The 14,724-nt window shown below is 40.3% G+C and overlaps 1 protein-coding gene across 1 annotated transcript in view; it reads right to left on the reverse strand.

Annotated features, from left to right (window-relative positions):
* TMEM132D (transmembrane protein 132D) overlaps positions 1–14,724 on the reverse strand; it is a 636,541-nt gene that overhangs the window by 456,795 nt on the left and 165,022 nt on the right. Inside the window, exon 3 of the mRNA XM_008074438.2 lies at positions 12,224–12,370. Coding sequence (XP_008072629.2) covers positions 12,224–12,370 — 147 coding nt within the window. The remainder of the gene's footprint in view (positions 1–12,223; positions 12,371–14,724) is intronic.

Genomic DNA, 14,724 nt, shown 5'->3' on the forward strand with positions numbered 1-14,724 from the left:
TTTTCTAGGGTGTTTTTGTTGTTGTTAGATAGACTGTTTCTTAAATAAATTTACTTGCACTGAAAAGCAAAAAAAAAAAAAAAAAAGTAAAAAGTATGTGAGCGACGCTGCAGATTGATGGAGTTATAGCCAATATTGTGAAAATAATATGGTATGGTCAGAGCTTTGGAAAGTCTGGACCAGTCTCCACCATTTTTACTCCGTAACACCTCTACCTTTTTAAATGATTTCAGGTAAAAGAATAATCCTCGCACACAACTACAAAGCTGTGCATTTGAGACACATCTCCATTTCTCCATTCTAAATACCACATTCAATCATCTCTCCAGTCAGTGCCTTCAGATACTTCTGTGGTCTCATGTCTCATCGAGGGCTTCCCACAGGTGTTTTCTGTGCAGATCTGTTTTAGAAGGCACCTACTCACCAAACAAATGTTGCATTGGCCGCCAGGAGTAAGAGATCAAAATTGCATTCAAGTCTTCCAGGCTGCAGGACTTGCACCAAGACAATGCTAAGCAGACAAACAAAACCCAGTGACTGAAATTGATGCTGACTGAAGTGAGAGGATGCCTTCTTCTATCTAGAGGCTCCCTGTTGATTTCATCTATACATTTCGAAATGGATCCTAATGCAATTGCGTCGTACATTGGTGTTCCATTTACAGACAAGACACCCATTCTGCTCTGGAGTATTTTCGAGTTCAGATTAGAGTAAAGAGGTTGCTGAGCTTGCGATGTGAGTTGAACTCAGCCCCAGAGCCTCATTTCTATGGTAGGAAAATGGATCCTCCTTTAAGACAAAGCTTAAGTGTCTAGAACCACCTGCATTTACTGGTTGAAATCATTTGTTTAAAGAAATAAACCTCTTCAGAATAGCGAGATGAAATGCTTTTAATGCTACCTGTGATTAGGATGGCTGGTTTGCGGATCATTTCTCCCACTGCTGATCACAGAGCATTTAAATTGAAGTGAAGTGTTCCTTGTAGGAAAAGTTTTAAAAATAAAAGAGCAAATTTACATAGAAGATAAAAGAGCAGCTCAGATTTAAAGTAACCAGTGGCTTGATAACGTAGTGGATCCCATTGAAAAGTTGAAAATCGATTCATTTAAAATGAGATCTAGAAATTGTACAGAAACGGAATCATAAAATACACCATCTCTTGTGTCTGACTTCCTTCACTTTATAATACTTCTGAGGCTTACCTATGTCTTCTAATGCTTCAGTATTTTGTTCTTTTTCATTCCTGCGTAGTATTTCATTGCTTGAATGTACCAGTTTGTTTATCCTCTCACCAACTGGTAGATATTTGGGTTATTTGCAGTTTGGGGCTTTTATGAAAAAGGCGAAATCAGGGACACAAACAAGACCACGGATGGCCTGGAATTAGGATAGAAGTGGGAAATCCATGCAAATGAGTAAAAAGAGATTTCTTCCGGGGATGGAAACCTGGATTGTAGTGATGACTGAACATCCAAACACAGATTCTAAAACTCATTTAGCTGCATGCCTGAAGTGGGTTAATTTCGCAGTATGTAATTTATAACTGAGGAGCTGGAGTGGGAGCTCTAAGTGGGAATACAAAGCCACATGCCCTTCCTGCTCATTCTCTGGTTATTCACCAGAGTTAACAGAGTAAGACATCGCCAAGGACACTCCTTGAGCTAACCGACACACATTATAGGATTTGAAACACGTCAGTAGAAAGTTTCTTTTAGAGATGACAGAAAACCTAAACCATGTATACTTAAAAAAAATAAATAAATAAAATAAGACATCCTGTCCAAGAAAACAATAATTAGAATTAAATTTTTAGAAGATAAGAAACAAGATGATACTTTCCACAGTCGGACTATAAATAAAGCTTCTTCGAGTGGCTCCTATAATTTTTCTTTTGTTTCTTTTTTTAATGTTCCATGAAATACTATTATCCTTCTAAATGGCTCCCCAGGCCTCCGAGAAGCAGATCATCCAAACACAGCATTTGTTCCATCAAGTTAAGCACACCAGGGAAATCTGGAACTTTCAGGATGTTTGATGAGACACTCACAGGAAAGGGTGGTCATGGAGAATGGAGGCACAGACCTGAGCGCGAGGTGGCCCATGCAGCTAGGTGATCAAAAGGGAATGGCTGTCACAAATGCATTCCCCTCACCCACGAAAACAGCCAAGGCGAGTTCGGAGAAATGGATTTTCCTTTTTTATGATAAATACCTGTCAGAAGTAACATGGACTATACATGCTAATCATCCTTAGCAAATTAAAAAATACTTTGAGGTTTTGCAGGATGTGTATATAGATACAGAAATATATATCTATATATAAATGTGGATATGCAGATATAGTATAGATATAGATGTAGATACAGATATCGACATAGGTATATTTTTTCCTGTAGGATCGCTACTGGAGATCTCCAGGCTCAGAGAGGACTAAGGGTTATGCATACGTACACACATGCATGCACATGTGTGCGCGCGCGCTCACACACACACACACACTTACACACTTATTGAAGTTTCCAATTCAGAAATTTACATGAAGACAGATAGCTATACATGGTTTCCTGCATAGCATGTCATGCGTCCCATTAGATATTTCTGCTACTGCATATATTTTTGGTCATTCCAATGAATAAAGAGTTTGATCCCTCCTCAAAGCAACAGAGTGGGTTAGCAGGGCTCCATGAAATCGCAAGCTCGTGGCAACCCAACATTAGCTGTGATCTACAACACCAAGCATGTATTTATGAAGCATTTTGATGAACACTAGTAAGTGGCGTAATATAATTATCGTTGCTATTAGGTTGTTATTTATGCTGCATTCATTGCTTTTGTAGTCCTAGCTTAAAAAAAAAAAAAAAAAAAGGCAGTCAATGTTTTCATATTACGGCACTCTGGAGACGCCATCCAGAAACAACGGCAGCTTCCGCAAATAAAGACGTGCAGCGGTAACTCACCACTCCCGAGCATGGAAAGTGGATGTTAAATAATTTAATTCTAAATTTGGTGCCCGACTTGGAAATGGAAGGTATTAAGTACCAAATATATAGATGTAATAAAAGCAAAGCAACACCAGGGTGAATTAAGGCAAACCTCACTCCGTCATGCTACTATATGACAGGATTGGATGTAAGGAAGTCATAAATGTGCTGGCCTGAGGTGTAATTTCATAGAGAAGTGGCCTCCTTGGTCCCCGTAACTGTAAGGCCACATGCTTGAATTACTGCTGCAATCTTTCGTAGTCTATATGTTTCCAGTGGAGACACCACAGATAAGCTGACATTTTCTGGGGCAAAACTCAGTGCTGTCTTAGGAAGATCCCACAGTTCCATCCTTCCCTGTGTGTGTACAATTCCTTGTACAACTTCATTGAAGCTGTGTTTCCCAAACATTGGTCTTTCAGGAACAGCCATGTCCTCATCCCATCTATACCTTGTACCAACATGGTATTTTCCTCTTAACACATTTCTGTGGAGCTCTTTTCATAATGACATGAGTGGTAACACATTATACATGTTATTATTCAAGTTTTTCCTCCCACTCAACACCACATTTTCAGGTCAATCTAATGTGGCTCCACACAGATCTAGGGCATTTCTCATAATGTCTGCATAAGATTCCATTATATGAATGCGCTTTTTAAAAAATTAATTCACCTCTAGGTGGACATCTAGGTTGTTTTCAACTGTTTCCTATTTCAAAAAATGCTACACCGAACAGCAAACATCTCTCCACAAACATAGCTCAGCTTTTATCTAGAGCAGATGTATCTAGCACTGCAATTTGGGGTCAAATGGATGCACGTATTACGTCTCATGAGCCAGATACTGACAAATGTGTCTCTCAAGTGAATGGACATTTTACAATCCCTCCAGCAGTGTTTAAGACTTCTCTGTTCTTCCTCTTCCTCAGAAAAATATTTTATGATTTTCGTCTTTTCTTTTCTTTTTTGCTAATACGATTAGGAGAAATGATATCTAGTAGTATTGGAAACAACACCTTGGTCTGCCGTATCCCTAATGCAGAAGTTATTAAGACAAACGAATGAAAATGCTTCTGACAGACCCTAAATTCAAATACAATGGGGCAAATTCATTCATGCTTGGTACGGGCTCCGATACAACTACAGCAATTCATTTCATGCTTTGGGAAATTTAAGTTTAGACTCTGAAAATAAAAGCATCTTTGATGGTCAAAAAGGACTTGGGCATGCTGCGTATACCATATAGGCATTTCAACAATATAAAATAATAAAGAGATGGGTTTCTTTTAATGGGGTTGTTGAATATTTTGAAGTGTGTGTGTGCATGTTCGGTTGTATTTGATTCTCACAACAGTCCGGCAAAGGCTACCATTGTTATGCTATGGCACAGAGAGGATATGTTGTTTTTCCTCCTGGGCAACCTGCCAGATATCACCGTGATGAACAGCATAGCAATGAGAATAAATGTGGGATTTTCAGAATCTGACACCTATGTTCTTTCCACTCTCTTCAAGGAATCATCATTTGCATGGTCGTAAGTATGACCACGATAATCCATAGTCAATGAAAAGGATACTGGAACTATTTAAGACATCAAAAAATCTCACTGGCCCACATGGAAAGTCATGTCATTTTGATGACTTCATACCATTGTGTCAGTTTTTGGTTTTGGTGATACTCAGATTCAGGATTTCAGAAGAGTTGAATTGTTTCATTGATGACAGATTGCCAGAAAATAATCTCTAATCAAAAGATCACAATAGTAAAAAAAAAACAACAACAAAAAAACCCCTAAGATCTTTCTATTCCACCCATTGAGCTGTCATCTTGACATAGACAAGCAGCAATTGTGTGTGATCATTAAGATTTTGCTTTCTTAAGCAAAACTGCACATTTTTAAACAAAGCATAATATCTCTAATAAGTATAATTTTTGCCTGAAGAGGCCAGATCTTTCTTGCCTCAAATTTTGTCAAGTCACCAGACGGACAAGCTGGGCTTGGTGGCTCGGCCTGTAATCCCAGCACTTTGGGAGGCTGAGGTGAATGGACTGTCTGAGCCCACGGGTTCGAGACCAGCCTGGGCAACTTGGTGAGACATTGTCTCTATGACACATCAAAAATTAGCCAGGTGTGGTAGTGTAGTTCCAGCTACTTGAAAGACTGAGGTGGAAGGATCGCTGGAGCCCAACAGGTCGATGCTGGGGTGGCCATGAGCATGCCACTGCACTCCAGCCTGGGTGATGGAGTGAGACTCCAACTCAAAAGAAAAAAAGCATACAAAAAAATACAGTCAGTATTCCAATTAACAATTACAAGGACAAATGTCCAGACTCTGTTAAAAAACAACTTCCACCGTCACAATGTGTTACAACATTTTTTTTTTTTACCTTTTATATCTTGTCTTTTCCTAATTAAAAAAAAGAAAACAATCCATGTTCACTAACGGAATTTTCAGAAATACATACTGAACCAATGAAAGAGAAATATGTCACAAGTAATATCACTATACAGGATGAGCACTGTCAGGATTCTGGCTGATATCTGCTCCATTTGCCTGCCCAACATTTATTTGTAAACCAAGTTGATATTGTAATCTATTGTGTAATCTAAAGATCTTTATAGCAGCTTTATTATGATATAATCCTATATCATACTATGAAAGTCACCATCTTAAAGTGTACAACTTAGGAGTTTCAGAGTTACACAACCATCACCACTTTCTAACTCGAGGATATTTTTATTACTCCCCCCAAAACCCCATGTCCATGAGGAGTCTTTTCTGCTTCTCCCTTGAGGCCCTGGCAACCGTTGATCCATTCTCTGTATCTATGGCTTTGACTATTCTGGACATTTCATATAAATGGAACGATGCGATATATGGGCTCTTAGGTCTGGTTTAGTTTGCAAAGCATAACGTTTTGAAGGTTCACCGAGGGGGTATCAGGACTTCCCTCATTTTAATTTGCTGAAAAATACTCCCCTGTGTGGACACATCACGTGCTGTCTATCCTCTCATCAGCTGACAGGCTTATGGGTTGTCTCCACCTTTGTTTGGGCTATTATGGCTAATGCTGCCATGAACATTTGTGGACCCACATGTGTGTGGACACTGCTCTCAATTCATTGGACTATATACCTAATAGTGGAGTTCCTGGCTTTCGTGATAACCCCACGTTACTCCACACATTCCTGCTGTCAGTTCTTCTTTTTGACACTCCTGTTTGATAGTTATTTAGGGATTTCTCCTTCTTATGTTCACTTCGTTTTCATTCTCTTTTCTGAAGTTTCTTTTTCTCTTCAAGTTTTCATTCAACCTCACTGGCTCTCTTTTATGCAACAGTGAATCTAATGGCCATTGCCCATTTCAACTTCTTGGCACCTGTCTTGTCTCTGACGGCATCTTCTCTTTGCCGGTGTCATCTGTCTTTTATTATTTGATGTATATTTTGAATCTGAGAGTACTGATCAGGTTCTACAGTCATCTCTGTCTCATGCAGGAAATTCTTTGTTTTTGATTGTTTTGGGGGTTTTCCCAAGATTCCTTCTTGCAGCAATATTTTCATATGTCTATGGGTGTTTTTTTCTTGCCTGTTTGGGCAGCCTGCCTGCAAAAGGGATTCTCCTACCCAGTAAGTGAGCCTTTTCTTGCCCAGAGCAGGAGCCTTGCTGGCTTTGACCGTTCACACTCCCCTATCTCCTGCCTATATTAAGAGATGGTCCTGACTGGGCACTGTGGTTCAAGCCTGTAATCTCGGCACTTTGGGAGGCTGAGGTGAGGGGATTGCTTGAGCCCACAGCTTCGTGACCAACCTGGGCAACATGATGAGACCTCGTCTCTACAGTAAAATAAAAAAATTACCTGGGCATGGTGGCATGTGCCTGTAGCTCCGGCTACTTGAAAGGCTGAGGCACAAGGATCACTGGAGCCCAGCAGGTCAATGCTGGGGTGGCCGGGAACGAGCCACTGCACTCCAGCCTGGGCTACAGAGTGAGACTCCAGTTAAAAAAAAAAAAAAAGGTGCTGATTATTTTTTCAATGCCTAGATGTCCACTCACCACTCTAGCTGCCTATCTTTTTAACAAAAGGCACCTGAGGTTGGCCATCTGTGCTTCCTCCTTCAACCTCTGCACTTTAGCAAACATTTCACATTTCTAATATTTGCAAAACAACTGTTGTAGCATGGTGCTCCTGTGAATCCCCCTACCTTGTTATATTTCACTGTACATTTCTGTGAGAAACCAGGAGAATGAAGGAGACTGTGAGATACTATGCTTTTCTCACCACCCTGTTAGAAATACCACACATATATTCCTTATACATTGCCAAAATAAAGATGCTGGTTGCCCAGCTCATCCAGGTGGCTCTTCTTTCTTTTGAGTAGAACACTGATTCTGAACTGGGCACACTGCCTATAATAAATGATGTCTCCCGTTTTCCTTTGAAGTCTAGCATGGCCATTGATTAAGTTCTTATCACGGAAGTATATGAGGGAGAAGTGAAGTTGGCAGGAGTTTCCAGGAAGGTTGCTTAATGAGAGCTGATCCAGCTAAGAAGACCCTTTCTGTCACTTTTCCTTTGTCTGCAATGCTGATACAATGACTGGCACGTCTGCAGTCATCTTAGCATATGAGGATATAAGCTTTGCATTGGCATAGTATTGAAGAAACATTGGTGCCTGGGACCAATGGGATACTAGTGGTTCTGGAGAGATGCCATACCAGCCCTGGCCATCTACTGCATGGATTCTTTTATGTGAGAGAAAATAAACTTCTATCTTGTTTGAGATATTCTATTTACTTACCAAAAAATCAATCTAATCTAATCCTAATAAACATTGTTTGAGATTTGTTTACTGATGCTGGCCTACCCTCATTTTCAGTATAGTCATGATTTTAATCACATCTGTGCATATTTGAAATATAAATTACCTTTCATTTATGGCAGTTCATGTTATTACTTAAAACCTATTTGTTCTAAATTGAAACATGTAATTTCAATGACCGGAGAATCAGTATCGCATGGAATAACTAGATGATTAGCATGAAAAATAGATTAAATTTAGCTATGTATGCTTGCCTGTCTACAATCGATTAGCAAAGGGTAGAGGCTTTAAAGACAGAATAGTCCCTACAAGAGACAGACTTCTCTTCTATCAGGAGAGAACTTGCTGGAGAACTGAAATAAATGTCCGTTTTGGTTATTCAAGTTTATTTATTTATTTTTTTTTTAATTTTTTTTTTTTTTTAGTTGGATTCTCACTCTGTCACCAAGACTGGAGTACAGTGACACGCTCCTGGCCACTGCAGCCTCAACCTGCTGGGCTCTGGCAATCCTTCCACCTCAGCCTTCCAAGTAGCCAGAACTACAGGCACGCGCTATCACACCCAGCTAATTTTTGATTTATTGTAGAGACGAGGTCTCACCAAGTTGCCCAGGCTGGTCTCGAACCCACGGGCTCAGGCACTTAGCCTCCCAAAGTGCTGGGATTACAGGCTGAGCCACCGAGCCTGGCCTCAAATTTATTTAATCTCATTTTTACGTGTCACCTGAAACCATGCATGTATCAACTGTGGTAGGTTCTAGGAAACACTCATCCATGCAGAGATCCGCAAGTAAGCAGCCTTTTGTTACATACTTATCTAGGTTGACAGAGCAATCGTGAGCAGAAAATCTGAAGACACAAAATGCAACTTTATGACACACCATAATTAGTTATTCTGCTTCTGTTCCATAATATTTGCTGGTGATGCTTAGTCAAAACAGAGCTGATAGCTGTGATAACATTCATATGTTAATACTGGCATGATAAGACTCTCAGCAACCAAACTTCTTCAAATGAGAAAGGACACAATCAACTCAGATAAGAGATCTCCTCTCTCTCCTGTTGAGTTCATCACTAGTACAAAAGTGTCTCCTTAATCCATACACCTGTCACAGTGAATTAACTTCATTAAGGCAACTTTCTGATCCATGGTAAATTACAATATTAGCAATACAAAAATCTATGACTCTTAAGTTAATTAAGATGGCCTCTTTTGCAAACGATGATCAGATTCTGACTTTTAAGAATAACTGGAAAACAGTCAGAAACTAGGAGGAATTTATAAAGCAAAACAGATTCTGAAACATTATTAAAACATCCCTTCTGTAAAAAAATTTCCAATTATCCATAAGAAAAACAGACCTCATCCCAGTCCATCACTATCTGATATAATGGAGAATGATTTTTCTTTATTTAATTCCTTGAAGACGGAAGTAAAATGGAGAGTTTTATAGTGAGGAAAAAAGTTAAATGTACAAATGAATAGGTCATATTCAAAAATATATTTTAAAATTGTATATATTTTATTAAATAGGTGATGCATACACACAGTAAAAAAAAAAATCAAACCATACAAGCGGTTGACTGTAAAAAAGTAATTTACACTCAAACTCCTTCTCAGTTTCCCAGCTGTGCCCAGTAAAATCTCAGCTGTCAGTCTTTCGTGCTTCTCCCTGGGACACGGTCTGCTCATAAAGATACCTGTCTCTGTGTTTTTCCCAAATGGAGCTTCATTATACAAGCATTATGCACCTTATGTTTTGAACAGGTATACTGGAAACCATTCAACATGTGTACATACAGATTTGTATCATAACACATATAGCAATATAGCTGTGGTCCAGAATGTCAGCACACAAATATTTAACATGCACCAGGCATTTGCTGCAAGGGTTAGAAACAAACAAGACTTGATTCCCAGACTACAGGAGTTTTGTTCTAGAGCTTTCTTGTCAGGCAAAGCCTTGCTGGCTGTAGTGGAAAATCCCCAAATCAACACGTAGATGTATACAGAAAACACATATAAAATATACATGTATCTAAATGCATGTATTTACATACCTATATCACATATGTTCTATGTGCATACATAGATAACATACTGCAGACCCAGATACATGTGCATCAGATTTTTCCATCATTTGAACCCATAGTAGGAAACAGATCCTGGCTTACCCACGCATCCACTCATCCTCTCATCCACCCATCCATTCATTCCTCCATTTGTCCAGGAAAAAAAAAAAATGAAGCAGGAAACAGGTATCAGAATCTACAAAGACCTAAGGAAGATGCCCCATAAGAATGTCATTATTGATGTCAGAATTTTTAAAGGGATTGACTTAATATTTTACTCAGCGTACTTGTTTCTTAAAGGAGATACTGATATGGAAGAAAACCAAGTGGCAAGCACGTACTTGGAAATGCTCTAGACTTGCTGAGATTCTGGAAGTCCTTGGGTCCATAAAAAAGGCAGTTTATATATTAAAGGGAAGGAGCTACCCTTGGACAGTCCATACTTCCCCTCCATGCCCAAGCTGAGCAAAACTAATTCTTAGTCAGAAACTCAACAATGAAAAAAATAAATGTTTGATAGTACTTCAGATCCCTCAGCATTTCAGATAACACGACAACCAATACTTTTACTAATCCATAAGAGTAAATAGCAAAAAAAAAAAAAAAAAAAGAGCACAAGAGGGAAAAAAAAAGGGCTTTTGTTGAGATTCTTTCCACCAAATTTATCTGCTTCTTCTGGTAAAGAATACACCTATCTATCCAACCATCCATCTATCCATCTATCCACCCACCTAGCCATCCATCCCTCCATTTGTTCATTAATCTTTCCATTAATCTGTCTGTCTATCCATCGATCCATCCACCCACCCATCCATCCACCAACCCACCCATTCATCCACTCACCTACCATTCATCCATCTCTCCATTTGTCTATCAATCTATCTATTCATCCAGCTATCTGTCCTCCTGTCCAATTATCCATCCACCTATCCATCCATACATCCATCCTTTCATTTGTTCATCAATCCGTCCACCCATCCATCCATCTACTCATCTATCCATCCACCCCCCCCCACTCATCCATCCCTCCATTTGGCTATCGACCTATCCATTCAGCTGTCTATCCATCCATATGTCTAGCTATCCTAATTTTTGCTAACTACAAGACACAAAAGAAAGCTTTTATCGAAGTAGCATCTTATTTCCCAAATTATACTCCTGGAATAGACGTATTTAAATGTGTGCATATTTGTAAGTTCATCAAGCTAACCAGAGCAGCGCACTATTCTACATAAACATTTAGGGAAGAACTCAAATACAGATTTTCTGTTTTTCCTTTCATTTTCTCTACAAGCAAATCTTGAAGAAAAAAACAATCTTCAAACAGTCACAAAAGGAGGAACATACATCAGAGCTGCTGATAACCCAGATTCTCAAACCCCGTGTTGAGAGGAGCCCGGAAGGGAATCCAAAGCAAATCATCTCCAAATTGGTTTCAGTTACTCCTTGGTAATAAACCAAAAAAACCTGTAATCGTTATCATCTGAGATTCATGACCTCAATATTAAAATAAAGAACGGAAAAGAAGTGTATCTCCAAACATTGAGCTATGAAGTTTTAAAATGCACTCCAGAAATAATGTGCTACATACCTGAATTTGTCCTCTTATTATTTTTCAAATTTTCAGTAATATAAAGAGCAAAAAGCCACCTAAAAGTGATAAAAATATGTGACCAGACAAGGAACTCTCCAGAGCCACAAACGAGATTTTGAGAAAAGTGTAATAAAACAAGAACTACTGAGTTCCCAAGTCTCTCTCTGCCCAGCCGTGAATTGATTGTTTCTAATTTGGTGGATATCAGAGACAGATTCAGGTTTTAATTTCTCCCCAGAGTACTGCCCAATTCCCAGCAATTCCACAGCAGAGAGTTCACTGTGCCCTCAGAAAGTGCCTGCATGGGAATACAATGACATGCATTGATATTTAAATCCACACTGCAAATGTGGACTGCACCCCTGTGTGTAGAAAGAGCGGTGCACCCTTGCTTCTTAACATTCGCAAAATGGGCCATTTGATGAGAGATGCCCAGACTTTCATGTCACCTAATAATATAGACTGGAAAGAGGTCATGTCGAAGCAGAACATCACATATGGATAAATTCCATCTGCATGGAGCTGTCCTTGCAGGTGGCACGGGATTGTGCTGTGGTTCTAAGTGGGTCCACTGTGAATAACAGCCCAAGCCCGCCTTTCCCAAATGAAGGAATCCATCCATCTTACCTGGAGGCCCTGATAACGCAGATGACACACACCAAATGCAAACCACAACAGAGGTGGTTGTTAGCTATCTAACAGGCCACAGTTGCAGCTGATCTGAATATGTTGGAGGCCGTTGGGACTCACCTGTTTTCCGAGCCAGCAGATTTCTTCTGACAAACGATGACAGCTGGTGTATACTTCCCAGTAGAATCCCTGCGCTCCTTGACTTCCCAAATGGAAGGGCTGCTGGCTCGCACGCCGATGATGTTCACACCTTTCTTCACCTTGGCCCTGTTGGAGACATAAGGGCATGTCAGAGTCAGCTCTGGGGGATCCCTGGGTCACTGCTGCTTCTGAGAACATAATTGTACATGGTGGCCTTGCAGGTGTAAGCTCATGCATAATGGGATTTTAGCACAAATTCGCAATTGCCTCCCAATCCATCTGCCCTAATTTTTTTCAGTTGTTCCTTTCACAAATGAGCTAGTGATTGTACACTGACAAAAACATGAGTTACATAAGGAAACAGAGTATCATTGCGTCAGCTTATTTCTTTAATTAAAATCAAACTTATTACAGACTTTACTTTTGCACTTTTAATTTATTTCCCTTTTTTTACTTAGTTTTCTCAGTCTAAGGGTTTTCAAGTGGCTTTTGGTTTTGGTTTGAAGCCACTTGAAAATGCTTAGACCGGCCGGGCTCAGTGGCTCAGCCTGTAATCCCGCGCCTTTGGGAGGCTGAGGTGAGTGGATTGCCTGAGCCCGCGGGTTTGAGACCCGCCTGGGTAGGCGAGACCTCATCTCCGCAATACATCAAAAAAATTAGCCAGGCGTGGCAGCACGCGCCTGTAGTTCCAGCTACTCGGAAGGCTGAGGCGGAAGGATCTCCAGAGCCCAGCAGGTCAAGGCTACAGTGACCGGAAGCGGCCACTGCACTCCAGTCTGGGCGACAGTGAGACTCCAACTCAAAAAAAAAAAAAAAAAATGCTTAGACTGAGAAACATAAGTAAAAAAGGGAAATAAATTAAAAGTACAAAAGTAAAGTCTGTACTAAGAATGCCCATTCCTCGAACATCTCTTAGGTACTGATGGACACTTCATCTATATTATCTAATTTTCCCAGCAATGATCCAAGTTCAAAATGAGGATGCTGAGGTGCAGATGGGTTAGGGAATAATTATGGTCCATAGGCAGACGGAGGAACAGAAATGTGAACAGGTCTGACTTCGGCTGTTTCCTCTTTCTGCCCTACCAGCACCGTTATTGTCATGGCCATCACCATACCACCATCTTCAACTTCATCATCACCGTCACCATATCGCCATTGTCATCACCGTCATTTTTATCTTTCTCACCATTATCATTACTAATACTTATCGGCTACTTACCTCAAACCAGACACTCTTCTGAAGTAATTACAATTTTATCTCATTTAATTCTCACAAACCTCCTGTGAGGGTAGTACTATTTTGAGGTTCACTGAGCAGATGGGAAATTGGGCTCTCACTCGGCTCATGGCTCCTAGCCACAAGGCAGGTAGGACAACGGAGGTAGGACCATGCTGCAACATAATGTACAGAAAAGAATGAACATAACAGGCCTAAGGCTGCCCTCCTTAGAAAAGTCTGCTTGCAAGGATGTCTGGGAACTCGGATGTGGGGAGGGCTTCCCCCATTCCATCGTAAGAGGTGCTTACGGTGCTTAGACAGTACAAACAATGGAATTTACAGTGGACACCTGCCTTTCTTCTGGGAATCTGGAATTTGCAGGCATGCTACACAGAGGGCACCCACGGTGACCAGCCCTCCACTAAAGCCCTGAACTGCGGTGCTCAGGTGAGCTTTCCTGTGGATAACACTCCACAACTATTTGATGGAGAAATTAAGCATGTCCTATGTAACTCCATGAGGACAGGACTTTTGGGAGCTTGTGCCTGGCTCTCTCCCCACATGCCTTTCCCTTTGCTGATTGTGTTTGATACTTTTTGGCTGTGATAAATCTTAGCAAGATGATGACTCTATGTGGAGTCCTGTGAGTTTTCCTAGTGACTTGGCGAATCTGGGGGTGGTCTTAGGAACCCCTGGCATACATATTGATCTGAATGTATACAAAGAGAGGAAAAACTACTTCTTAGGTGGGGCCCTGGGTGCTAGAGTTAGCATTTTTTGGAAAGTGATCATTATGTGTAACATTTCCTTACAGGGGAAAAAAATACATGCTTTGTGTCTTAAATGATCACTCTGCAAGGAAACATTTTGGATGCAGTCATTTATAAAATGGAAGTTGCATATGCACAGGCCAAAAAGTCATCTGACCTTCTGCATTCTCAGGTGAAATACTCAGGCCGATAGGTAACAATTCCTGCCTTGTACAAACTCGATTAAATCATAGGCAACCAATATGTGGTGGTGAACAAGAGTACAAGCTGCTGTGGACAGCGGCTATTATATTAAGATGAATTCTAAAGGCTGTCCCATTACTGGGCCATGGAATTTTATTGAATCAACTTTGCTTTAAATAAATAGGTCATCAACCTGGCTGTGACAACCTTTTCATTATACAAGAGATATCAGTACGTAGGCCTTTTCTGATATATAATGGGCTTATGTTTTTCTGAAATTGTATTCATAAGTAGGTTATTTAGAA

This window comes from Carlito syrichta, unplaced genomic scaffold (genome assembly GCF_000164805.1).
Source record: "Carlito syrichta isolate Samal-C Ts95f unplaced genomic scaffold, Tarsius_syrichta-2.0.1 Scaffold316442, whole genome shotgun sequence".
Taxonomy (NCBI): domain Eukaryota; kingdom Metazoa; phylum Chordata; class Mammalia; order Primates; family Tarsiidae; genus Carlito; species Carlito syrichta.